The following is a 26,942-nucleotide window of genomic DNA, read 5'->3' as shown; positions in this document are numbered from 1 at the left end:
TTATGTTAAAAACTGATAAAACAGCTGTCCAAATAGATGTTATGCAAAATTATTTGGTTATAAAAGTGTTACTTTTATTACAGCAAATGAGACTTTACAGTTAAGAGCTACAAAGGGAGGTAATCAAAGGCAAAAGATTCAATAAAACCTGCTACTATATTCATCAATATTCAAACCAATTCATACATAGGATTTAACAAGAAGTTAACATATGTTATGTTGGCCTTATCCTACTAAATTTCTATAATGAACTTGTCCATCTTTCATTTTGGACAGTACCATTAACTATTTAAAAGGGGTGCGTACCTTAAAGATAATGACTGAATGGCGGGCAGTGCAGATCATGATCAGACTGCATGGATCTACACTGGTCGCAGGGGCAGAATCAGTCATGTCCAGAATGATAAGGGTTAATAATGAAAACTGCGGCTGACACATTTTAAACAAAGGCATTATGAGCCTTTAAGCATATTGGTAAATATTTTGCTAAGCACATTATTATCTATTAATTATTTTTGAGATTGGGGTGATTTTTTTAAAGAAATGTAGTTAAATCCTTCTTACAATAGTCATGTTTTTTGTTGTTGTTGTTGTTGTTGTTGTTTGCAAAATGTGAATAGCTGCCTTAAGCACATAAAAGATAGAACACAAAATAGTCAAGAGCTTTATTTTTGGAAAAAAAAAAATACAGTATTTATCACATTAGAGTGTCTCTGTTGTTTGTACTGGAATTATCCTGGATTGCAAAAGGGTCTTCACGTGTGAACGAGGGTATTCCAACAGTAGAACTTGCCGTTCCAGGTGGTGATGTAAGATATTCTGTCCAGTGAAACGATTGCGCATCTCTCATACAGTATTCTATTTGTAGGGTGCCTTTGTAATCCGTGTAATACATGATGTAGAAGTTGCACATCTCATCTTGGTGCTTTGGTCTGTTTATATTAACGAAAAAGAAAGTAAAAGAATTTGGGTTAGTTTTAAGCAATTTATTTCAAAAGAATATAGTTAAAACATTTACTGTGAGATCCAGTGTGAAAAATAAAACTAGTAAAACATCCAATTTTGAAGTAATTAGACATTTTGAACTGTTGTCCAAAAATTAAGGTTTATCAGCTATGGCCATTTGTAATCATTGCCCATGCGAATCAAACTTCACAGGTCTGTAGATGGGAGCATTAAGTCAAAGATCAAGATCTCAGTATACTTGAGATTGAAAAACGCACACACAGTTACCTCTGACATGCAGCCCGCCCGCTTAGCTCAGTAGGTAAGAGCGTTGGTCTACGGATCGCGGGGTCGCGAGTTCGATCCTCGGGCGGGGCGTATGTTCTCCGTGACTATTTGATAAACGACATTGTGTCTGAAATCATTAGTCCTCCACCTCTGATAATTCATGTGGGGAAGTTGGCAGTTACTTGCGGAGAACAGGTTTGTACTGGTACAGAATCCAGGAACACTGGTTAGGTTAACTGTCCGCCGTTACATGACTGAAATACTGTTGAAAAACGGCGTTAAAACCAAAACGAAACGAAACAAAACCTCTGACAGGCCATCATGGGTGGAATATGTGTTTTACAAACAGCTCTTGTTAAAATATGACCTTGAACTTTAATGGCATAAACATTAATAGCCAATATGAGAAAGGAATAAAGATAGAAGAAAATGAATTGGTCACAAAATTACTGTTAATAATTGATACCCAATATTTGTGTAAAAGTTCCTTTGGCTGCTCATTGTGCATCTTGAAGCCTGAAAAAATTCAAACAATATTTACATTATTTCCAATTGTTTAGGCCTACTTTGTTTATTCAAAATTTGTTTAAAACTGAAATACAAAATGTAGTACAGTTCTCCTTCTCTACAACAACACCCTTTGGGAGATGGAAAATTTGGTTGTTGTTCGGAGGGAGTTGTTGTAGAGAGGTAAAATAAAGAAAAATAAGCATATTTTGGAGTCAGAAGCAAGTGTTGTTGCAAGGAGGGAATTGTTCAGAGGGCCGCTGTAGAGAGGGAGCACTGTGCTGTCCATTTCTGAATGCCTCCTTATAATTAATTTACTCATATTGACCTGTCTATGGCCTGTAGAAATTTAAAAAATGTTAAAAAATTCAGTATTAAGCAATGTCTAAAGCAAAGGTTATTACATTTACAAATACAAGTTGAAATATTTCCTAAAGACATGTTTGCTCCTTGAAAACATGACCCTGATAAAATGGCCAAATAAAATTCTGTAAAACAAATGATCATATACATCTGTTTAGGTAAAATCTGAATGAGAAGTTTCATGGACACAATTTGATTGTATACATGTAGAAGGAAAAATATCCAAGGGCCTTAACTCTGGAGAAAGACTTGATTCCTTAAATTGTGCGGATCCAGCTTCAACTGATGGTTGATCACCTGAACAAATTGACAAAAATCTCTCTTTCCTTATCCAAGCCAGTCACTTTCTCCTCCGTTAACAAAGCTTGGCATCACCAAAATTGTATGGGAGGAAGTAGGAGAAATAAAGCAATTGCACTACATGTATTAGTTTTAAAAGCACCCTTGCATGGCTTTGTCACAGCATTCTTTTAGTTTTGTTTTGGTATATGTAAAGAAGTATACATACATTTATAATATATACAAATGAACAAATCAAAAAGAACAAACCAAAATGTCTCCCTTTTTGACCACAACTCCATCTGAAGTAGCATCATAGAATGTCTGAAAACAGAACATTTAACATGTACAAGAGACAAAGGAATAACAATCTCACGACCATGAATGTTCTTAGACAAAGGAATAATAGTCTCATGGCCATGAATGTCCTGAGACAAAGGAATAACAGTCTCATGGCCATGAATGTTCTGAGACAAAGGAATAACAATCTCACGACAATGAATGTCCTGAGACAAAGGAATAACAGTCTCATGGCCATGAATGTTCTGAGACAAAGGAATAACAATCTCACGACAATGAATGTTTTGAGACAAAGGAACAACAGTCTCATGGCCATGAATGTCCCGAGACAAAGGAATAACAATCTCACGACCATGAATGTCCTGAGACAAAGGAATAACAATCTCACGACAATGAATGTTTTGAGACAAAGGAACAACAGTCTCATGGTCATGAATGTCCCGAGACAAAGGAATAACAATCTCACGACCATGAATGTCCTGAGACAAAGGAATAACAGTCTCATGGCCATGAATGTTCTGAGACAAAGGGATAACAATCTCACGACAATGAATGTTCTGAGACAAAGGAATAACAGTCTCATGGCCATGAATGTCCTGAGACAAAGGAATAACAATCTCACGACCATGAATGTTCTGAGACGAAGGAATAACAGTCTCATGGCCATGAATGTTCTGAGACAAAGGAATAACAATCTCACGACAATGAATGTTCTGAGACAAAAGAATAACAGTCTCATGGCCATGAAAGTTCTGAGACAAAGGAATAACAATCTCACGACAATGAATGTTCTGAGACAAAGGAATAACAGTCTCATGGCCATGAAAGTCCTGAGACAAAGGAATAACAATCCCACGACCATGAATGTTCCGAGACAAAGGAATAACAGTTTCATGGCAATGAATGTTCTGAGACAAAGGAATAACAATCTCACGACAATGAATGTTCTGAGACAAAGGAATAACAGTCTCATGGCCATGAATGTTCTGAGACAAAGGAATAACAATCTCACGACCATGAATGTTCTGAGACAAAGGAATAATAATCTCATGGCCATGAATGTTCTGAGACAAAGGAATAACGATCTCATGGCCATGAATGTTCTGAGTCAAAGAAATAACGATCTCAAGGCCATGAATGTTCTGAGACAGAGGAAACACCATGTCATAGGCCATGAATGTTGAATGTTCTGAAACAAAGTAATGACAATATCATGGCCATAAATGTTCTGAGACAAAGTACTGACAATCTCATGGCCATAAATGTTCTGAGACAAAGTAATGACAATGTCATGGCCATAAATGTTCTGAGATACAGAAATAAATATGTCATGGCCATGAATGTTCTGAGACAGAGGAAAAACAATTTCATTATCACGTATGTTCGGAGACAAAGGAATAACAATGTCATGACCATGGATGTTTTGAGACAATGGAATCATAATGTCATGGTCATATAAGATTATGTTCTGAGACAAAGGAATAAGTTTCATTGTTTTCCTTTGTCTCGAGACATTCATAATAATGATAATGATATACATGTACCTTTGTCTCGGAACACGCATGATGATCTTGAATGTTCTGAGACAAATGAGTAGCAATGTCATTGTCATGAATGTTCTGAAATAAATTAAAAAAAAAACAATATCATAATCATGAATGTTCTTAGACACAGGAATGGCAATTCTCTTGCGGTTTCGAAACTTGCACAGTCTGTTTCGCTGAAATATAGTTCTGATGTACCAAAGGAAGATTAAGATTGGAAGATATGATGGTGATGAATTGTGATGAGAAAGACAATTAATATAGAAATACTGTACCTGTGGCAGCTGTGGTGACATTCGGCCAATTTCTGTCCATTCCCCATCGCGGACTCGATACCCAGACGTCACTACACCTGAAGTTACAGTGCGTCGAGCATCATGTATGTGTGCATAATGATAATCACGCTGCTTTTAAGACTGTGGTATACAATTTATATTGAACTACATGTACATTTATTTAAACAAAAACTTCCGCCTGTTCAAAGGGCTATACAAAATAAACTTGTTCTTTGGCGTTCATTTAAGTTGCAAATCCAGACTTTAGTAATAACATTGGCCCTAGTTTTATAAAGGGAGATGGTTCAAACGTAGATTGAGTGGTGGGTTTTACGTTTCAATTTTTGGTTTCATAGAATGTTTTGCCATCTTTTTAATAAAGTAAATCGGACGGTTTTCCTTTGTTTCATGTACAATATACTTTCATTATAAATGAAATATATAATAGATGCACTGCCCAGTCTAACCAATATACAAAACATGCATATTTGTTTGATATATAATTTATTTATCCAGAAATAACGTTATTTGAATAGAATTGCAAAAAGGTTTTAAGATTTTTTTGTAAGTACTATAGTAATTTTATGTATGGACATGAGACCAAATTTCGTCTTTTTTATTTACTTATTTACGTTAAAAATATAAAAAAAGCTAAAATCTATTGACTTTTATTATTCCTCAAAATGTGAATAATATTTTATTTTCACAGACATTGTATGTTCATCATTGCAGGGCTCCCCAAATGATACTTAAGTTGCACAAAAATATAGGATGAATACTCTATTCGGTCTTCTAAATAAACATATTTATAACCACAGTTAGAGGTGACATAATTCTAGGATGTCACTACAGTATGAGTCCTTGAGATATATCACTATAATATGGTGTTTTCTGAGAAAATAATGCAACAAGTAATTTTGAGAATGTTTTGCAACAATGAGTCTTTAACAAGCTCAAACACAGCATTTAAAAGATATTTACTTATCAGGACAAGTGTAGTCTTTGAAAATCTTAACCGTTTATGCACAACAAGCGGTGTGAGCAATGGTGTACGAAGCTGAAGTGTTCTCTCTATCCAAATGTGCCAGTTAAAAAATAAGCGGTAAGAACAGAAGCCAGAGTGTCAAACAAGAACTTATTTTAAAATCGGGACAGCAGATTTTGAGCTCTCGCTTTAATACCAGAGGCTGTGGTTCCATAGTCACGCGATTTTGACAAACCTCTAATGAATGATCTGGCGGTCATGTTTATTCGGAATAATCAGAACTTTCCCCGCGCAATAATGATAAAATCAAATTGTGCAAAGATGTCACTTCGTTCTTTTTACGATATTTACCTATTTTCAAAGTCACAAAAAAGCAACAGATGAACGACTTGTTTTTATTTAACGAGCAAATATCATTTATAAGGATGCAGACCTTATAGATAATGACTTTTCCCTGATATACGGTCAAATATCAGGTCAAATATCAGTCACATCAAATCTTGTTGTTTTATACTGTGTACTTTGTCTTGACTTGTTTGTCTTATAAATGTGAATTCCAACCATTTATGGTTTGCTGGGGGGACTTGAGGTCGTAAAATAGATAAAATGATATCATAGCCTTATTCGAGTTTGTTGAAATATCTATATGTTATTAACAATATAATTTCCTAAATGTGAGAGAAGATCTAGTACAAAAGACATTGATAAAAACAATCGGGGGAGGATTATAGAAGTTTCTAACAGGAAGACATGTTGGGTCTAGTCTCGGGACCCGGGGCAATGCATTACCGACTGAGATACGAAGGCCCAACCAACCATAGATAATTGCCGGGTATGTAAAATTAAGTCATAAGAAATATGACAAGCAGGTGGCTGTCGTATTCATCAGTACCTCGGGCATTTTAATACATGTGTCATCGTTTTGGTATATTCGCTTGTAGCCTATAACTTTCAGTTATTCCCCTATGGCTTTTCTGAACCGAAAGATTTTCAAAAGACATATTCGTGATATTACAATGTATTAACAAGTCTAAATTCGACAAAGCGTAGGTTTTATTAGGTGTAAACAATTAGCGAAGTAAGTGATCTGCTCCAATGAACAAATAACTTTTTTAAAATTAAATATTACTTTTTTTATGCTTTGTTCTCGTCGAACCCTTTCTTGTAATATTAATGTAATTTGACTATCACAAGCGGCTGATGATAAAAAGCCATTTTGAAATGTCCCTTTTTAACAACTTCAGTATTTAAAGCACCCTAACTTAGGAAATAAATTTACATTTTTTGTTAAAAAATAGGCTTATCAGCAGTTCAGAAAACATAACTGAGCCGCACCATGAGAACTCCAACATAGGGCGTTTGCGACGCGCAGTCTGGTCAGGATCCATGCTGTAATGGTTTTTCAAATTGCAATAGGCTTTGAGAGCAAACAGCATGGATCCTGGACTGCGCGGATGCGCAGGCTGGTCTGGATCGATGCTGGTCGCAAACGCACTATGTTGGTTTTCTCATGGCACGGCTCAAATTTATTTACAACTGTTTCCTGACGATTTCAATAACTATGACAATATTATAGAAATTAGAAATCAACTTTTGCTGTTTTTTGTGAAAGTTTGATATCCACATGGTTTATCAGTGTGCATATATAGCAATTTTGTTTAGTGTGCCCATAAACGACTCCATCAATTGATCATTAATAGTAAAAAAAACTGGGACTGAATAATATATCTTGTACAGGACCTTGTCTATGAAAAATGCATCTGTATTCAAGTGCATTCAAGTTCATTTCGAGAGGACCGCCCTATTTTATTGTGTCAAAGGTCATTAAGTTCGATCTGTAGCTATAAGGCCAAATGTTATATTTTTGTTTATTCTTTTAAATATGTGCAAAAGATGTATGTCTAAATTTGTTATAAGTAAAACAAATATTCTAGTTGATGAAAACAGTAAATTACTCTCGAAGACTTTCTAATATTTAGATCGTATATTTCTCTGTATTGTTTATTTCATTCTCTAAAAACAGCATTGCAAAACGAAGCCCGATGCAATCACCTACTGTGCTATTTTTCCAGATTTACTTCTTAAAAAATTCAATTTAATGTGCCGAACAGAATATATTTACTGAAGACATTTCATCTGACAATTGTCATGAAACGTTTTGTAAACAGTTTGGCGCCCTATCCGGTTCAATAATTAACGTTGTAAACTGACACGGGTTTTACATAAAAACTGTCTTTAAATGTGCATTTTACATAATAATGGTAATATAGAAACAATAAACAATAAAAATATTACTACATTCCATTCAAAAACATGCCTAACTTGGCAAAAAAACCTGGTACTTTTCTGAAGACCTAATATAAAACATCCGACCTCCATTGTTATATTCTTCCGAATCTCGCCAGTTAAGCGATCGAGTTTGGATCAATTTCTTGCCCGTTTGTAACTGGAAATGCCTCTAAATTGTGAATTACAACATTAAGACCAATGTCCTTCTAAACTGTGGACCAAAATTTGATGTTTTAAGCTACGTGAGAAAATGATTTTGTAGAACTTTCCACATATATTACTTAGTAAAAATAAGACAACATGGCGAACCATTCAAAATTTTGTGCTTTGTTGGTAAAAAGTAATCGTTTTGTGTGGCTTTAGAAACGAGCATTTAAGCAAAACTTTTCGTCAGAACTTTAGAGAAATGATTAGATTAAAGGTTTCCAACAAAAAATACATTTGCGCTGCATTTATTTTTAAAAACGAAGCTTTTGAACTTTGTAACTGCTGTTTTCATATGTTAATTTTTTAACTTTATCGTCACAATTCTCGCTAAGAATAACATGTCAGTGGTATTTAGATACAGGAACATAAAATTCAATGTTTCTACTTATAACCTGAGTTATTACGCATCAATGATACTCTTTTAATTCTGTGTAATTAAATAATCAATTTAGGTTAACAAACACAATATGCCAATTTACAATAAAATACAAGTAAATCGCTCGCGCACTTGCTAGTGCTCTCTATCAGGTCCGCGCGTTATTTATAAATTTCTGATTGGCTATAATGTTGTAAACAATACGCTTACCCTAGTCGTAAGAAACAGCTGTCAACTTCGTCGGAAATAAATTGTTGGACTTTTTGGACACCATGAGCGCCACGCCAGTTAAAGCAAAGAAGGCGGCTAAGCCAAAGAAGCCTGCCACTCATCCTAAATACAGTGATATGATCGTGAAGGCTATCGCAGCGCTAAAAGAACGAGGAGGTTCGTCACGACAGGCTATACTGAGATATATCTTGGCAAACTTCAATGTAGGGAAAGATGAGAGAGCGGTCAACTCGAGATTGAAGATTGCACTGAAGAAGGGTGTGGCAAATGCAGCTTTGAAACAGGCAAAGGGTAAGGGTGCATCTGGTTCGTTCCGCGTCGGCGAGAAGGCAGCGGCGGCAAAGAAGAAGGCCGCTAAACCAAAGAAAGCAAAGAAGTCCAAGGCAAAGAAACCAGCCGCTGAAGGAGGTGCAGCCGCGAAACCCGAAACGGCAAAGTCTCCAAAGAAGACGAAGAAAGCAGCTAAGCCGAAAACGCCAAAGAAGGCGAAGACATCAAAACCAAAGAAAACGAAATCTCCTAAGAAAGCATCGAAGGCAAAGGCGAAATCTCCCAAGAAAGCAGCAAAGCCGAAATCTAAGAAATCACCGAAGAAGGCAGCAAAGAAAGCTGCTAAAAAGTGAACTAAATATACTGCTGGACAGTGACATTGTGTATATATGTAAATTGAACAGTGTAAATATGTGTAAATTATTCATTAAAGTTCATCCAGGACATAGTTTTGTTCACTAACTTGTAGAAAGGCAGCTTTAAAAAACTGTAGCATGGATTAAACCGGTGTATAATGTGAGACTTGAAACATTGTCGATTTAACTGTTTTCCATCAACCGAAGTTTGTGCTCATGGAATTACGAACTGAGTTCCGTGAAGGACCGTCGTTCTTGACTGTTTTTATCATTTCTACATCATTCTATATCCTTGTTACTCAATTCATTTGTTGTTTTAGTTAATTTCATAAACATGGCATTTTATGTTCCCTTTAATATATGAACATTTTTTAAATGACGCCACTGACAATAGTTGTGCACTCTGTGTTATTTTTGCATCATAAATCGAAACATTTAAGTTTACTAAATGCTTCATTCTAATTCATGATTTTTATGAATTAAAACAAGAAATCTGTACATTTGTTTTTCAAATCCTTTTAGATAAGCTGTTTGCTCGTAAACTTGAATTTATATTATACTTTTTCAAGTTCTTGATTGAATGAGATGTGCCGTAGATATCAATGTTTCTTACGAGCGACGAAATTATGCAACGCCCTGAGCATCTTCGCTGAAATGTTATAACAAGAGAACTTCAGTTTACGTGATACATTTATTGACAACGCACATAGCCGTGCGTATTAATTTCTTGGCATGTTTTGTGGAGAAACGTTGACAGTCTGTAACTAGGTTTGAACTTTGCCGTATCCCCAATCTCAAGGTAATTTTTGTTTGTTATGCTGTTTAAAATAAGTTCTACCGCTTACACGTAATGTTAGAAGGTGCTGGCTACTGCACCTACTTGCGACCTCTTGCCCGCCGCATGACCAAACGACGTGAATGTCTTTCCGTTATGGCTGAATGGTGCCGAAATAGACTGTGATGATACTTGATTGCACATATGAGCCGCGCCATGAGAAAACCAACATAGGTGCGTTTACGACCAGAATGGATCCAGACCAGCCTGCCTTCCGCACAGTCTGGTCAGGATCCATGCTGTTCGCTTTCAAAGCCTAATGCAATTAGAGAAACGGTTAGCGACCAGCATGGATCCTGACCAGACTTCGCGGATGCGCAGGCTGGTCTGGATACATGCTGGCCGCAAACGCACTATGTTGGTTTTCTCATGGTGCGGCTCATATATTGTCGATTGTTATAATTACGCCCAACATTCCATTTCTGCCACAGGAAATACCCTGATAAAGACATGACACAGCCAAGCTATGTGTTGTGACCTTTGGAGAATGTGTCTGAACCTCATTCCGCATGCCCGATCCCGACTATATTAATATTTCCTCAGTTAGCGGAGAGGTCTACTGAGCGCCGATATTATATTGATAAACATTATATACTTAAAAAAAATAAATACGAAAATTATATTTTTTATCAGCAAATAAATAAAAATGCAAGTTCATAAAAAATATAATTACCTGCGCTTTGTCTATCTTTATTATGCAAGATAGGTTAAAAAAGTGCAAGATTGGTTGAAATGAGAGATAGCATATCTTTATTCGTTCAGATTGATATTATATATGTAACAGCTACTAGTATATGACTATTTAAAATTTCACGGTTTGTTGAAATTAAAACCGTGAATTTTAAAATCGTTATATTCAACTGCCCACATTTGACGATTTCTTCGATAAAAATATAAAATCTCGAACTTCACACATTATTTTCATTTACTTTCGTAAATAAATGGTAACAATTCCTCGAGACTACAGTATATTGCATATCTGGAAATGTTACGATTTCTTCGTAGTTATCCACCACCTACGTTAAATTCGCCACTCGAACTACGTTGGAACCACCTGTCTTGGTGACGCTAAATGCAAACACGTAAGACCCACTTTAGCTCTTTTAACAATGCTGCAATGTTGTCAATTTTTTAAACGAAGAACTTAATAAAATCAAAACAAAGGCTTCTCATGCCGCTTACTAGTACTTTAATAGAAAGACCGACAGCTGAAAACTCACCCGAAAGCAATGTACTTATATGCAAACCATATTTTACCAGGAATTATACACTCCTAAATAAATACGTTAGGGACTCGTGGATGGAGCAAAAACAAAAACAAAAAAATACTGTAAAAAAAATCCCACCTCGTATAAGGACTGAACCCTTATTTTTTTTTCTATTCAATCATGTCACGGACCCCTTAAATTAATTTGAACAAAGCGTTTTTTGTTTACCTAGATTGTGAGAGTGTGTCCTGTAAGCCAGGGGAATGATGGTGTAATTATTCTGGAACTCGCAAGCACACTCCAGGTGGAACTCTAGAAAATATATATAAGCAGACGACACTTCTATTTGATAATATTAAATGTGTCTGATTATGATATTCAAATGCCATTGTAATCATCATTGTTAATATTGTGACCATCATCATCGTGATATTTATCATAATCTTAGATAAAACACAGCAGGTCTTATAGTAGAAGGGTCCTCCGTGGCCGAGTGGTTAGGATCGCTGACTTTGAATCACCTGTCCTAACCCATGTGCGTTCGAGCCTCACTTCGGGCGTTGAATTAATGTGAGGAAGCCATCCAGCTGGCTTACGGAACGTTGGTGGTTCTACCCAGGTTCCCGTTCTTGAAATCATGCACGGAGGGGCACCCGAAGTCTTCCTCCAACGTCAAACCTGGAAAATCGCCATATGACCTATGTGCTGTTAAACCCTACAAAAACCAAACTTATACAAATGACCTTCATTTAGAGGTGGTTTTCACAGAATTTGCTTCACTTACGTTATAAAGGCGCCAAAATTGAAAGGAATATTGTTTGAAAGTGCAAAAAAAAATATGATAGTAATTTGAAAGAATGTATTTCTAAACTTACCATCGGTCATTGGTGGAATAAAACCATACGTATACATTACGTAATAGCCGGCTTGATATTTCTGCCTGAATAACAAAAAGAGTTGGGCTTAAAACATATTTCTCGCCAATTTACTTAATTTAACGTTTTTAAATTGTTAACAGAAAACAAATGAAAGAGCGCCTAACTTAGAAAACGTGTCAGAATATAAATTTACTGCCAATTTTGCGATTGCCAATTTAGAAGAAGCAAAAAAAACAGTAGTCGGACTTCTGAGGCAATGTGAATGGACAGAAACAGAAAGCGGAAACCATTTTGTCTGTATACTTACGCTTTATCTGTGATATGTAGAGTTACGCCAGAATCGTCCGTCTGTCCAGCTGAATGAAAAATAATTAATTGCATTAACATAGGCCATCTCAATGAAGGAGAAAACAGTAAATTATTTCTTTGGAACACGAAGATGCAAGACATTGCATACGTGTCGAGTTATATAATAGAGGGTACACGGTACACGTACATGAAGCTAAGAAAATATAAAAAGACGAATTATTTAATTGCGTTCTTATCACTAATATTCAAGACTCATTCTCGGACATACTTTTGCAACAAGCTACAGTATCAGTGAACAGCGATAGACCAGCATTGGCCTTGTAATAGGAAATCATGAAAATAAATCTTATTCTCAAACATACTTTTGCAACAAGCTACAGTATCAGTGAACAGCGATAGACCAGCATTGGCCCTGTAATAGGAAATCATGAAAATAAATCTTTTTTTGGATCAGAGGAAACTGCTCAATGCTCCGATATTCTACCATCAACACCTCCGTTTGCATTTATCATGATGGTTCAAGTAAATGTCCATAAAACACCGATCGCTTGAAGTTATCCATGATTTCGAGCGGTCCAAACATAGAGTAAAGAATTTGTAGGGACTACGAATACACGAGTCGCGCTGGTACTCAAGCCATTGATGCTCGAGTGAACGGTCTTTAACCTTTACCCTGCTAAATTTCTAAAATGGATTGGTCCATCTTCCAATACGGACAATACCACTTTTTATTCAAAGGGGTGTTCACTGAATAGGGAACAGTGCAGACCATGGTCGCATATACAAAACCGCAGGCTAAAGGTTAAGTTTCAAGTAATTCTAATATACATTGAAATAGTGAAAAATTGAATAGATACCTTGAAACTGCTCCGCATAATGGAGTTGAATGACAATATAGTTGATGTTGCTTCTTCCTCCGACGCGGAAACCAACATCTACAAAACAAAAAGCAGAAGCTTAACGCGACTTATTCTACATGCAAAAAAACAAAACAAACAAAAAACAACAAAAAAACAAACAAATAAATAGAGGATATTAAATGAGTGTCTTTTCATATTGAATTTATTAAACTCGTTGAATAAAATGATAAAATGCGAGGCTCTGCCGATCATTTTATCAATTCTATTCAACGAGTTTAATAAATTCAATGTGGAAAGTCACAAATGTTTTTATCACATGTTAGCCTTTCTTGTCGAAAGATTCGACTTTCTTTTACTACATAAACAAGACAATATGACAATAAATGACGTCGACGTCAAAGCTTTATTTAAGAAATAATATATCTCATCCAGTGATTTGTCGTTGAATAAATCATTGCTTGGAGTTCAGATGCGAAAGAATTATATCATGAGGGCGTAGCCCGAGTGATATAATAATACGCATCTGAACGACAAGCAATGATTTATTCAAGAGCAAATCACTAAATGAGATATATTATTTCGATTCTAACACGTTATAAAGGATTTTAAAGTTCATCCTTGATGACATGCATTAAATATTTGCCCGTTTTCAATCGGTTTTTTTCCAGCGCGCCGATATGCCGCTTGACGCCATGACGTAATAATTGTGACGTCAGAACAGTGATTTGTTGTATGATAATTCACTGCTTTCTTCCTTTGTTTAATAGATCTAGGAAAATGTATCGGATCGTGTTAGAATACACTATATAGTGTATTATCATTTTTATTTAATGGCTTTATTACACTCCCGCGACGTCAAACATGTGATAAATACAGATCTTACTTGTGACTTTTATTTTATAACACGATATTTCGTATCAAAGTAACGTAACATTGATTCATCGAATCCATATCGCAGAAACGTGTTTAGACGAGGAATAGGGGCTAAAGTCAGTTAGTTTCACTCGAGTATAAATCAGTTGTCAAACGAAATAAAGAAATAAATAAAAGAACACAAAAAAATGACTGTCGCATAAGTTTATGATAGACAACGATATGCCGGGTGGAACGAGATGGATAGAGTCTAAAGAGAATATCATGTTCAGAAGAACTTCTGAATTACTGTACCTTTTGGAAAAGATCTTCCCGTAGCATCCATTGCCCACGCCCAAACAATTTGTCTTTCTCCGTCACCACAAACAGATCTACAATAACATGTGTATGACTTATGCCTAGGACCCCTTCGAGTCATAGAGCAAAATGGGGATTGCTGTATTCGTGTTTTCATCAACATTAGACTAAAGAATGTCAAATTTTCCATTTGTCTTCTTTTCTGCTATTTCAGACATTACTTGACAAAGTGTTTCTGAAAACCATAAGTATACAGACAACAAAGTTTACTGTGAATTAACAGTCTAGGTACTATATTTCTGTCAGTTTTACAAATATCGGCCTATTATTTGAAAAAAAAAAATGATGTCTTATGGCTGAGCATCGTGTCACAGCATTTGTTCGACAAATAGATATATCTTAAACTGTTTCATGGCTACAAAACAGGTAGGCATATATCCGCAGCTAAAAGCTGCAAATGGGCACAACTGGATTGGGCAAAACTCTTTTATATAAAAAAATGTAATGCCGTATAGCAGTAGTTAACTTAACTTCTAAATGCATCTTTGCTATTGGCATCTGTCGCCTTTTACTCTGCACATATTTTGTACTTTACACTAAAGAAGATAAATGATTAAAAGAAAAATGGTATAACTGTAAAAATAAATGTTTTATTTTAATGTTTTGCTTGGACCTTATTGTTTTGAATTATTACCTGTTTGAATGGTCGTCCATTTCACCACACGACCAGTAAGGTTTGTCTGAGCCTGGCATGCTGCACCCATAAACCATCATGTGATGTGCTACACTTTTAGTGGCATGGGGCTCAAACCGTACTGTTTAATAAGTATAAACGAATATCATTGATACCGTGCAACGCACGCACATACGCACGCATACATGTACACACCCGTGTTCTTCAACTGATGTTGAACTATTTTTTTGTATCTGTATAAAATGTATTGTAATTAAATTTATGCCCTTGCCAACTCGTGATCTTAATCTCTCTTTTCATTACGTGCATAAAATAAATCGACCACTTGCTCTAACAGACTTGCTTCAAAAATGTCGTCGCCGCTTATATAGAAAAGACACTTGAGAAGTATATTATTTACTTACGTATATATGCTTCCTGTGTCTTTAATTGGACAGCATGGCAAAGGAGGTCGTCAGGCTATTAGAACAAAATGAATGAAAAAAAATAGGCACCATTTATCGGTAAAGAAAATGGTATGTTTTTATGATTTTATGGTACATCATACATTCGAAGGTCCCATGTAGTTTGGATATTATCCGTAATTGAATTATTTTCGCTAAAGGTCGAACTGAATTACTCTCGAATTAGTATTCAGTTGCGAAGCGCGAATTTTTAACAGCTGTTCCATACCAGTAAACTGTATAGTATGACAAGGGTTTCAAAGTCGATGCTTGTGATTTCGTGTGAAATATTACCATTTTAATATAGGCCGTCAGTATATTTCAGTGAAGCACTAGGACATAAATTATTATTAAATAGTATCCGTAGCTACTTCATCACGGTTATTAACATTCTAACAAGTTAATCATTAAAACAGAGTCAGTATCGAATTTGACAGCGGAAAAGCAGCATTTTTGAGACAGATACAGATTTGAGTTTAGGAACATACCTTTGTAGAAACTGCCCGTGGCATTCGAATCGTGACGGTATACGTATCATCCTCACTCTCCTCACGTGCATAAGCATGATTACACGTGCAGTCAAAGCAAAATACTAACATCCAAAACAGTAATACTTTAACCTTAAAGTATTGGCTATACATTGTTGTTTTCTCATTTAAAGGAAGGAATTCTAATGCGTTATCTTTGAGTACTTATTGTATTAAACACACAAAATGTTTATACAGGTCACGAAAGATAAGGAAATAGCGAAACTACTTACGTGCGAGTCGTAAGGTAGACAAATCAAAATAAAAGAATACGTTGGGCATCTCATTTCCGCTAATATCGGTTTTGTAGTGTTATGTTTCATTTTTCACGCAAATTTTGCACCTTTTTTCTCCCAGCAAGGTAAAGATATTTTTTATCTTATTTTTGTGTTTGGAAACGCGATGGTGCTTACAGGATTCCGTAAATAAGCGCAAAAATTTTAATCGAAAATGGGATCGATAGTGATATACTTGTGGACTTTTCCAACTAGATTCTTTTGTATTTTAGATATCTCCCTACAAATACATCCAATCATAGAGCTATCTAACTCATTTGTTAAATTTTGTTAGTACCCATCCTCTTTGATTAAATGCTTTGTATACAAAGTATACTGGAAAATAAAATGGCCAGGGACTGCACATGCAAAATGAGTTAAATTCATGAAAAATCTGTATTATTGAAGAAATTATCGCCAAGGTTATTTCCAGCTATACTCCTGCTATATTGTCAACGCAAGGCATGCGCGTGCCCGGTCAGGTCCGATGAGCTTCTTTTTCCACCTCCACTCAATTTTCGAACTTAAGTATGTCCAGGTCTCATTGGCCGCTGTACTTATAGTCATTCACTGGAAACAAAATTCATTCTTTTTGGACATATTGGAACTGCAGAAAGGCAATCTTTATCCCTATTTGGCAACAAAAACACCATTTAAGAACATATTCGCGGTCTATACTCTACGTAGCATTTCGATGCTTTATTTTGTACGAAAAGGCGGATGGACTGTAATTAAACTTAAATACTGACTGACTTTTTTGTCTACATTTTGAGGTACAGGAGGGGATACCTTCCTCCTGATAGGGGGTCAGTGGAAATTTTTGAAATAAAGCTATGAAATGGCGTCCTCTGGAGTCTTTTTCTGGTCTTATTTTGACGTACAGGAGGAGATACCCCCACCCCCCTCCCCCTTGATAGTGTATAAGGGCGGTCTTCCCCTGGATTGTTTTTAGATATAGGTATGAAATGATGGCCTCTGGTGCACTTTTAAGTCAAAGGTTTGAAAAAATATTATTCCTTTGCCAAAATAGTTTGATGCAACTTTGATGAATATGTCACTATAATACTATCAAGGATGAAAAAAACAACACAATATAAAAGTTTAAAAAAAAATAACTCAAACGTTTTTAATGAGAAAATATCCAATATTAATTTACAATTACCAGACAACTTAGACAGTATAGATGCTGAAAATATAGACATGCTGTACGACGGCTTTGAATCAAACATAAAAGAAATTATTGACAATGAAATTCCACCTAAGCAAAAGTATCTGAAAAAGGCATAAGTGCCATATATGAATAGAGATCTGCTAAAAGCTATTAATAAAAAGAAAATGAATTATACAAAATATTTCAAAAATAAAAACTGAATCATTGGAAGCATATAGAAAAAGTAGACTCTATTTTTTTATTTAATCATGTTTTATTGCTAATATAAATCTAGAACATGCAATACATTATACATATAACACATTATAACAAACACACATATGATGAAGATAATTTAAGTAAAAAGCAAATGGGTTGGGCCACAAGGCCCTCCCCTGAAATAAGTAATGTAACAAAATGATCAGAGTTGTGTTCAAGATAAATACACACTAAGTAAATGGTTTATATGCAATATTTTATATTTACTTTTGGGGGAAAAAAACAAGAAAAAAACAACAACAAAGTAGAATCTATGTTAATAAACTAAAAACAATTCAATAAATAAATATTTCCAAGAACGCTGTATTGGCGGATGTAAAAATACTGACTTCTGGAAAACTATAAGCCCTTAATTTGTCAAATAAGTGTAGTATCACAGACTTTATAAATTATACTAGGTGAAAATGATCAAATTGTCTCGAACGATACTGAAATCTCGGAATTTTTTAACAGTTTCTTTGTATATGTAGCTAAAGATATTGGTAAAGATGTACCCTTTGATAAACTTACGAAAACACATCCCAATATTCAGAAAATTTCCTTGCACAATTTCCCCTCAATGTGCTTTTAATTTAATGAACAGTATCAGGCTAAAATCATTAATAAATTCAATAGTAAAACAAGCTACAGGGGCAGACATTCTGAAACTGGAAAAAAAACATTATTAGTACCATTTTATAAGACTTAATTAACCTTTCAATAAATTCAGGGATTTTTCCAGACCGACTAAAACAAGCGCAAGTAACACATATTTTCCTCTGACCAAATATAGACCTGTAAGCATTCTGCCTATACCATCAAATATTTGAAAAAGTTCTGGCTGATCAGTTAGCAATTTTTTTTTGAAAACATCTTCGATAAATACGTATGTGCATTTAAAAAAGGACATGGCTGTCACACCACTCTACTAAAACTTCTGAAAAAGTGGAAAGAAGCCTTTGACAGTAATCACTATCTCGTCGCAGTCTTATTGGACCTATCAAAAGCTGTTGACTGTTTACCTCATGGAATTCTACTCTGCAAACTTTCTGCATACGGTTTATCTAATCAATCTGTAGAATATATGTCATCGTACATATCAAAAAGAAAACAGCAAGCTAAAGTATCAAACGTAGTTAGCAGATGAGCTGCAATTAACAAAGGTGTTCCTCAAGGTTCAATCTTAGGTCCCCTTCTTTTTAATGCTTTTATAAACGATATCTTTTATTTCATTAAGGAAGGAAGTCTCTTTAATTATGTAGATGATAACACATTGTCTTTTCATACTCCTGACTATTAAAAACTAGTTGCCGTACTTAAAAAAGAAAGCCAACCTCTAATTGAATGGTTCCACACAAACCGTATGCAGGCAACTCCTAATAAATTCCAAGCAATGTCTGTAAGTAAGAAATAAAATCTGTAAAAGGAATCCTTGGAAGCATAGAATGCAACCAAGAATAATAATAGCAGACTCGGTTTAACTGAGTCTTTTTATGAGAGGTAATGAAATGTGCTACACCTCTCACGCCCCCTAGCACCAGCTTAAGCGGAACTCTATTACACATCCATTGAATGGACTCCATGATCCGTAAGGACCAGAAAATATAACAACACTGAATCCAAGTACGGGCCGGAGACCTTTTACAGCCACCACACGGCACTTAAAGATTGCTGTTGTGATAGTAAATAAAATATGTAAAAGAAGACTCATGATAAGAATCAAATGGATGACAACTCAATTCAATTGACGATGTAGTGAAATTACTTGGTTTGGATATTGATTTCAACTTGACCTTCGATCAACATATAAAAACAATTTGTAAAAAATAATGCACACAACAAATTCATATTCTTAAACGAATTGGTAAACAACTCACTAAATTAAATACTGGTAGACTTACAATTTTCAATAGCTTCATCTTATCAAACTTTAATTTCTGTCCTTTATCATGTCATTTCTGTATGTTGCAAATATTAAAAGAATGAAGAAAAAAAAACAAGAAAGAGCCTTAAGATTTGTATATGATGCTACAAGTTAAAACAAAATTACCATTACTGCATGTAAGAAGACAAAGAACAATGGCTATAGAAACCTTCAGAATTTTAAACATTTTGGCACCTCGAGAGATCCCCAGTGCATGCTAACTTTCATCAACTAGACCTAGTTGTCACAACAACTCCAGTTGCTGACGAAGTCCCTGGGACAGTGATGAAGCCATCATATGGCCCTTTCACAAAACTGCTAGATCAGTGCTATTTCTTCTAAACGATTTCAGCTCCTTTAAATGGATGAAGTGGTTATAACAGGTTGAGTTATAACTGTCTTGGAATTTTCGGAACAACTAGGAGTCGAGTTTGACCTGGTACAGTGGAATGAATAGAACATATTGATATTCCATTAACTACTCTGAAAATTTTCATACTAAGTCAATTGAGTGAAAAAGTAATATTAATTGTACTTTTAAATTTCTTTGACTAGCTTAACTATAATGTATGGTATGGTAAGGACTTTTAGACATTTAAATTACTAGACGCTTGCATTTAAAAAATGCAGACTGACCAAAGAGAAGACGCAAATGCGCTTTTACGGAGTTATCTGCGATATGCAGAAAGTAAAAGACCCGATCTTGCGGCAATAGAGGTAACCTGTAGCAAAAGTTAATTTTGTTTGGTCTACATTAGGAATTGTGTGGAGAAAAACATTAGTTTTCGTGATACATGTGTTATTGTATTCGGACATTTTCATTTTCGGATAAGTTGAAACTTTAGGTTACAATTTACAAACCTTGATCTATGATAGGGCCTAGGGGAGATCGTGTTTGTAAACAACTCTGTTTCTATTTTTGGAATCGATAAGACGGTGACCGAGTGGTCAGAACACGGAACAGCCCATGTTTTTTATTAAAGGAAAGGTTATAAAACAAGCAATTTATTAGCTTAAGATCTTCAGCCCTCTCGGTTTATATACTGGATTTGGACGGGACTAAAGCCGCAACTATGAAAAAAAACAAAATATAAAAAAGCGGCATTTAGAGTTTTGGAAGCCAGGACTAGCAATTTATTATTTAGTTTATTATGAATGAACGAAAAAGTTATAAAAAATTCCAATCCCATACACAAAGGATGTAAAAACATTTGTTTTGCCCACCACCAGGTTAACAGGTGTTAATGCGTGACGTTATGGTGATCTCTCCTATACAAAGTCAAAGATTTGAAAACAGTAAATTATAAATGTTTTTGAGGCTTTTATATTCATTATATCTGTAAACTGGTCAAAAATAGAAATGATACTCTGGTTCACCAGTTCCACACGAAAATTAGCAGTATTCTTGCTACTGCTAGCTAGCCTTACTTATTTTGCCGGAAAACAAACAATATTTTTTACGCCTAATCGGGATGACTTATTTTATGATCTGTTATTTTATACTTGTCATCCCTCTAAGCCTTACTGGTATCTGCAAAGTAGAGCTATTGCACTCACCCCGGCATCGCCATTGCCTTTAGTTAAGTTTTTGATAAAGTCCAAGTCTACACCAGGAGAATCAATCCACATTTATAATTCTGATTTGAATTTTGACAGAGTTATGCCTCTTTTTAACGAAGAATTTTAGTTTGACTATACGAAGTATAAGGAGAGCTATCCTACTCCTCCCGGCATCGGCGTCTGTGTCTTTCCGCGTCCCCACCTTGGTTAAAGTTTTTTTTTTTACACTTTCTCTTTTTTCATCATATCTCTGTAATTACTTGATGGATTTGATTCAAACTTGAAATAGGTATTCCTTATCATCACCCACATCATCTGACATAAGGGCCATAACTCTTGCATCAATATTTCATGAATTATTCCCCCTTTTTACTTAGAATTTCAGGTTAAAGTTTTGATGCACTTTCACTCTATCTGTTATTACTGAATGAATTTGATTCAAACTTAAAATAATTGTTCAACATCATCACTCACATCATATGACACAAGGTGCATAACTCTGGCACAGATTTTTCATGAATTATTCCCCCTTTTTACTTGGAATTTCAGGGGGCCTCTGTGGCCGAGTGGTTAAGGTCGCTGACTTCAAATCACTTGCCCCTCATCGATGTGGGTTCAAGCCTCACTTGGGGCGTTAAATTCTTCATGTGAGGAAGCCATCTAGCTGGCTTACGGAAGGTCAGTGGTTCTAGGAGGGGCACCTGGGGTCTTCCTTCACCATTAAAGCTGGAAAGTCGTCAGATGACCTATCATGTGTCGGTGCGACGTTAAATCCAACAAAAAAAACCAAAAATATTTAGAATTTCATGATGCACTTTTTCTCTATCTCTGTTATTACTGAATGGATTTGATTCATACTTGAAGTAGTTGTTCTACATCATCACCCTCATCATATGACACAAGGTGCATAACTCCTGCACCAATATTTTATGAATTATGCCCCTTTTTTGCTTAGAATTATAGTTATGTAGTGTTTTGATACACTTTATATTTTCCTCTCTTATTACTTGATATTTTTGACATAGACTCAAGCTATTGTGCAATATCTTCATCCACCATTGGATTCATTAAACTCTTCAGTGACCGCTCCAGTTTCACTATCCAGCATCAAAATAGTCGATCGCACTGTCTCCTGTGACAGCTCTTGTTTTATGCCCCATGAATGATGAAGCCTTGAAGGTGGGCATATTAAAATTACACTGTCCTTCTGTGCTTGCATACAGTAAATTCTTGTCCAGGCTGTAACTCTGCCATCCATAAAGGCATTTTGAAATAACTTGGCATAAATGTTCACCATAATGAGACGACGTGTTGTGCACAAGACCCAGACCCCTAGCTCCAAGGTCAAGGTCACACTTAGAGGTCAAAGCTTAACGTGGTCTGTTTCGTGTTTGGGCCATAAGTATGCCATCCATAAAGGGATTTTGAAATAACTTGGCCGAAATGTTAAACATAACGAGGCAATGTGTCTTGCACAAGATTCAGAACACTACATAACTCCAAGGTCAAGATCACACAAGGTCTGTTTGATGTCCGGTTCATAACTCTGCCATTCATCAAGGGATTTTAAAATTACTTGGCATAAATGTTAACCATGTTGAGAGGGTGTGTCGCACTTATGACTCTGGTCTCTCAGGTCAAGGTCAAGGTCACAAAATGATTCATACCTAAACTATCTGTGTAAATTTTCGCAGACAACTGTAACATTCTTGGGCACACTTCGGGACATTTGTCACTAATAGTGACAGCTCTTGTTTGTTAAAGTTTATATTATAAAGTTTTTACTGGCATAGCTCTAATTCAGAGTCAAGCTATGAGAAAAGTCGAGCGTGCTGTCTTATGAAGAGCTCTTGTTTTTTTGGTTGTTACCTTAAATCAAGATCCCGGGTATGTGTTTCTCAATTAGGAGTGTCTTCTGTATCTTGCACTATCTATCAAAACACAATGACTAACCCTTCTAGAATAGTGGCTAATTCGGGCAGTCTGTGAATAATAAATTTATAAAGTTTGACTAAGTTGGATTTTATGATACTAGATAGATTCTTTGGAAGTACCTTATACCGTTTTCTTTATAAGGCTACATGTAGCTGTATGGTTTATAAGGCTAGTTTTATAGTTTATAAGACTTGCCATATACTTTATATGGTTAGCTAAATAGTTTATAGGAGAGATCGTGTTTGTACACAAATCGTTTGTATATTCTATTTTTAGAACTGATAAGACAAAGATCGGGTGGGCAGACGCCGAGCGTCCATGTTTTTTTGTTAACAGTGATGTTTTTCTAACGGCTTAAATTTTCTTTAAACATGAATAATATCGATAATTTTTTTGATCAATGGAAAGGATATAAAACAAGCAATTTATTGATAACTTTTAATTATTATTTCAAAATAAAATGGATTAATTATGAACGCTTAACTTACAGTGTTTTTTCTAAAAGTTTGGAGCATCGCTACGCCGCTATTAAAATCATATGTCATTTAAAACGGTTATTCATTTTCAAAAGATATTTGAACAAGAAAATATGAAAATTGTAAGCATTTCAAAACTTTTTGAATTTTTAAAATCCATAAATGAACGAAAAAGTTATTAAAAATTAAAAATTCCGATCCCATACCCAAACGATGTAAAAATACTTTGTTTTGCCAACCACCAGATAAACTGGTGTTGATGCGTGACGTCAGGGCGATCTCTCCTATAAGGCTAGTTTTATAGTTTATAAGACTTGCCATATACTTTATATGGTTAGCTAAATAGTTTATAAGGCTAGTTTTTTAGTTTATAAGACTTGCCATATACTTTATATGGTTAGCTATATAGTTTATAAGGCTAGTTTTACAGTTTATAAGACTTGCCATTATACTTTATATGGCTAGCTATATATTCTATTATTTTTATAAGGGTAGCTATATATTTTATAAAGGCATCTGTATATTTTTAAAGCTAGCTATATATCTTATAAAGGCATCTGTATATTTTAAGGCTAGCTATATATTTTATAAAGGCATCTGTATATTTTAAGGCTAGCTGTATATGGTTTAGGCTGTCTGTATATTTTTATGCGACTGTCTCTGAAAGAGCAATGCGTATTATGTGAACACGCGTTGCGGGCGGGCGGTCGGCGTCCAAAAGCATGTCCGCTCTCTCAGTCAGACAGTTTTCATCCGATCTTCACAAAACAATGCTGACAATGTTTGTGGGCATAATATCTTGGCCAGGTTTGATAACCAGCCAAATGGCCCCAGGCACTCTTGGATTATGGCCCTTGAATTACTCGAAATCTGCGAATTTAGCCTTGTCCACCCTCTAAGTTGAACAGTTTTCATCCGATCTTCACCAGACATGGTGACAATGTTTGTGGGCATAATATCACAGCCAAGTTCTGTAACCACCCAAATCGTCCCAGGCACTCTTGGATAATGGCCCTTGAATTACTAGAAATCTTTTTATGGTACGTTACTGAATATTTAGACAGGCATATTTTGTGACAGTCAGGCATTCTTGTTGAAAGCTAGCTGTATATCTTTTAAGGCTAGGAATATATTTTAAAAGACTAGCTATATATTTATGGAACTTAAACTCAGCGTAGCAAAATCTTCTGATATGCTTTTTTATGATGTAGGATCCAGTGAAAAGAGAAGATGAAATTTTAAAGTGGATGGAAGAGATGGAAGAACCGGAAAAGCTGCTATTTGGTTTCTGTGAAGACAATCCAAACAATAATGTCGGAGGTAAACTCTATAAAATTGATCTGTCATAGTTTATCGTGCTATCCATTATCTGGGATATCCGTTATGTCAGTCTTATATTGATACAGAATTTGTGATTATTGAAAAGTTCTCACTAAAAACTAAAACTGTGGACATGTGAAGTTGGTATCAGTTTAAATTTATTCTGACTGTAAAATTAGGGCATTAATTTGGTGTTTGCAAACTTAAGAATTGCACATTGGCCCCAAAATAAAACTGCAGTAATAAGTTAATAATTTGTAATTTTTGGACTAGCTATGAAATAATGGTACATATGAAAATAGCTGAAATGAATGTTTTCAGTGATGTCTGAAAAAGTAAAAAAAGAAACTGAAGATGCCCTAAACAGAATGGACGAGGTAAAGAATCTACCAGTGGAAGACACGATTTGGCTCATTGAAGAATTTCTTGACTTAAAAGGTGTTGTATTCCAAAAATAAGCCAGTTAACCCCCGCCCCCTTCCCCCCCACCCCACCCCTCCCACTGCCCCAGGCATTGATTAGAATCAGAATTTGGTCAAATTTTTTATAGGCGATTTCTAGAGACATAGACTTAGCAAGCCTCTCAGAAGATTATTTGATGTTGGAAAGCAGGAAAAAATGTTTTTCAGAGACAACTCATTCTGCAGGACTAGTGCGTAGTGACTTACTATTGTTACTCATCGTGCAATAGAAGTTACCAGTCCTGCAACTTATTTAGTCTTTTTCTAGGTCAATTACAAACCACACTGGGTCAAGTCCCATGACTCTGACATATATTTTGGCCAAATTATGCCCCCTTTTGGACTTAGAAAATGCTGGTTGAAGTTTTGCCTGCTAGTTGCTATCTCCAAAACTAATGCAGATATTGAATTGAAACTTCACATGTGTCTTTTGGTTGATAAAACTAGGTGACAGCACCAAGTCGCATAACTCTGACATTTATTTTGGCCAAATTGTGCCCACTTTTGGACTTATGAATCCTAGTTCAAGAATAAAGTTTTGCATGCAAGTCACTATCACAAAAACTGATGCAAATATTGAATTGAAACTTCACACATTTCTTTGGGTTTATAAAACTAGGTTATAACATTAAGTCTCATAAAAGTCTCATAACTCTGACTTGAGTTTTACAAATGTCCCTTTTTGAACTAAAAGTTAAAGTTTTACTATCTCCAAAACTAATGCAGATACTGGATTGAAACTCTGTAGATATTTCAACATTTAGGGTAACATTCCTATTTCTTGGACAACAATTCGAATCTACCTTAACAACTGTCTGTGTTGGGTATTATGTATTACCTGGATACAATTTTGAAATTTTCACAGATGAGGATGGTCAGTCTTTTAGAGTTTTAACCATCAATGACAAAAATAACTATGTTCTGGGTACGAGAAATGCCTACGCACATGAAACCACCTTCGCCAACCAATGCCGAGAGCTGTTGTGTATTTGTACACTACATCCAATGGTTGGCCTGCCAAGGAGACCACTGAAAGTGACCTTTAAAGACCCAGCATCTGCAGAGTAAGAGTTATAGAACTTTGATTTGCGTACACGTAGGTTCAATTAAACCTTAATTGCAGGGTTTTTTTGTTGTTTTTTATTGAGAAACTATATTCAAAATAAGGCAAAATGTAGTTACAAAGTCATGTTGATTAATCATGGAATGAAGTAGTTGTGAATAATTGGCCCATGACATGATTGTTGATGAAAATTTTCATCCTTGACAAAGTTGTGCATAACATATTATGCTATTTTGGCATCCGCTCTCATTAGAAGAAGATTACTCTTTATAACAAGCATAGAGTTACCTGGTACTGATTGTCTGACTTTTGTTAACATTGATCAATGATTAGGTATATTTTATACTGATTAATCAGTGTGAAAATGTTGACTGATTCCCG

The 26,942-nt window shown here is 35.4% G+C and overlaps 3 protein-coding genes across 3 annotated transcripts in view; 2 read left to right on the top strand and 1 right to left on the bottom strand.

The window, feature by feature from the left end:
• Positions 1-653: 653 nt before the first annotated feature.
• LOC123522828 (peptidylglycine alpha-hydroxylating monooxygenase-like) lies at positions 654-16,310 on the bottom strand. Its single transcript, XM_045300291.2, has 12 exons — positions 16,101-16,310; positions 15,574-15,628; positions 15,170-15,290; positions 14,473-14,549; positions 13,303-13,380; positions 12,444-12,492; positions 12,134-12,198; positions 11,487-11,570; positions 4,502-4,578; positions 2,653-2,706; positions 1,700-1,749; positions 654-932 (listed from the first exon to the last, which is right to left on the bottom strand). Exons 1-12 carry the CDS (start codon positions 16,251-16,253, stop codon positions 698-700), a joined length of 1,098 nt encoding a protein of 365 aa, XP_045156226.2. The 5' UTR covers positions 16,254-16,310; the 3' UTR covers positions 654-697.
• On the top strand, positions 8,545-9,711 carry LOC123522829 (histone 24-like). Its single transcript, XM_045300292.2, has one exon. The coding sequence runs from the start codon at positions 8,631-8,633 to the stop codon at positions 9,210-9,212; it is 582 nt and encodes a 193-aa protein (XP_045156227.1). The 5' UTR covers positions 8,545-8,630; the 3' UTR covers positions 9,213-9,711.
• Positions 16,311-20,325: 4,015 nt separating the features above from the next.
• The window catches only part of LOC123565448 (zinc finger MYND domain-containing protein 15-like), a 33,082-nt gene continuing 26,465 nt past the window's right edge, over positions 20,326-26,942 (top strand). Inside the window, exons 1-4 of the mRNA XM_053549576.1 lie at positions 20,326-20,463; positions 24,929-25,037; positions 25,359-25,475; positions 26,364-26,562. Of these exons, the coding sequence (XP_053405551.1) occupies positions 20,371-20,463; positions 24,929-25,037; positions 25,359-25,475; positions 26,364-26,562 (518 nt within the window). The 5' untranslated portion in view covers positions 20,326-20,370. The remainder of the gene's footprint in view (positions 20,464-24,928; positions 25,038-25,358; positions 25,476-26,363; positions 26,563-26,942) is intronic.

Source organism: Mercenaria mercenaria, chromosome 8 (genome assembly GCF_021730395.1).
Source record: "Mercenaria mercenaria strain notata chromosome 8, MADL_Memer_1, whole genome shotgun sequence".
NCBI lineage: Eukaryota > Metazoa > Mollusca > Bivalvia > Venerida > Veneridae > Mercenaria > Mercenaria mercenaria.
This window is presented reverse-complemented; position numbering and strand designations above follow the sequence as displayed.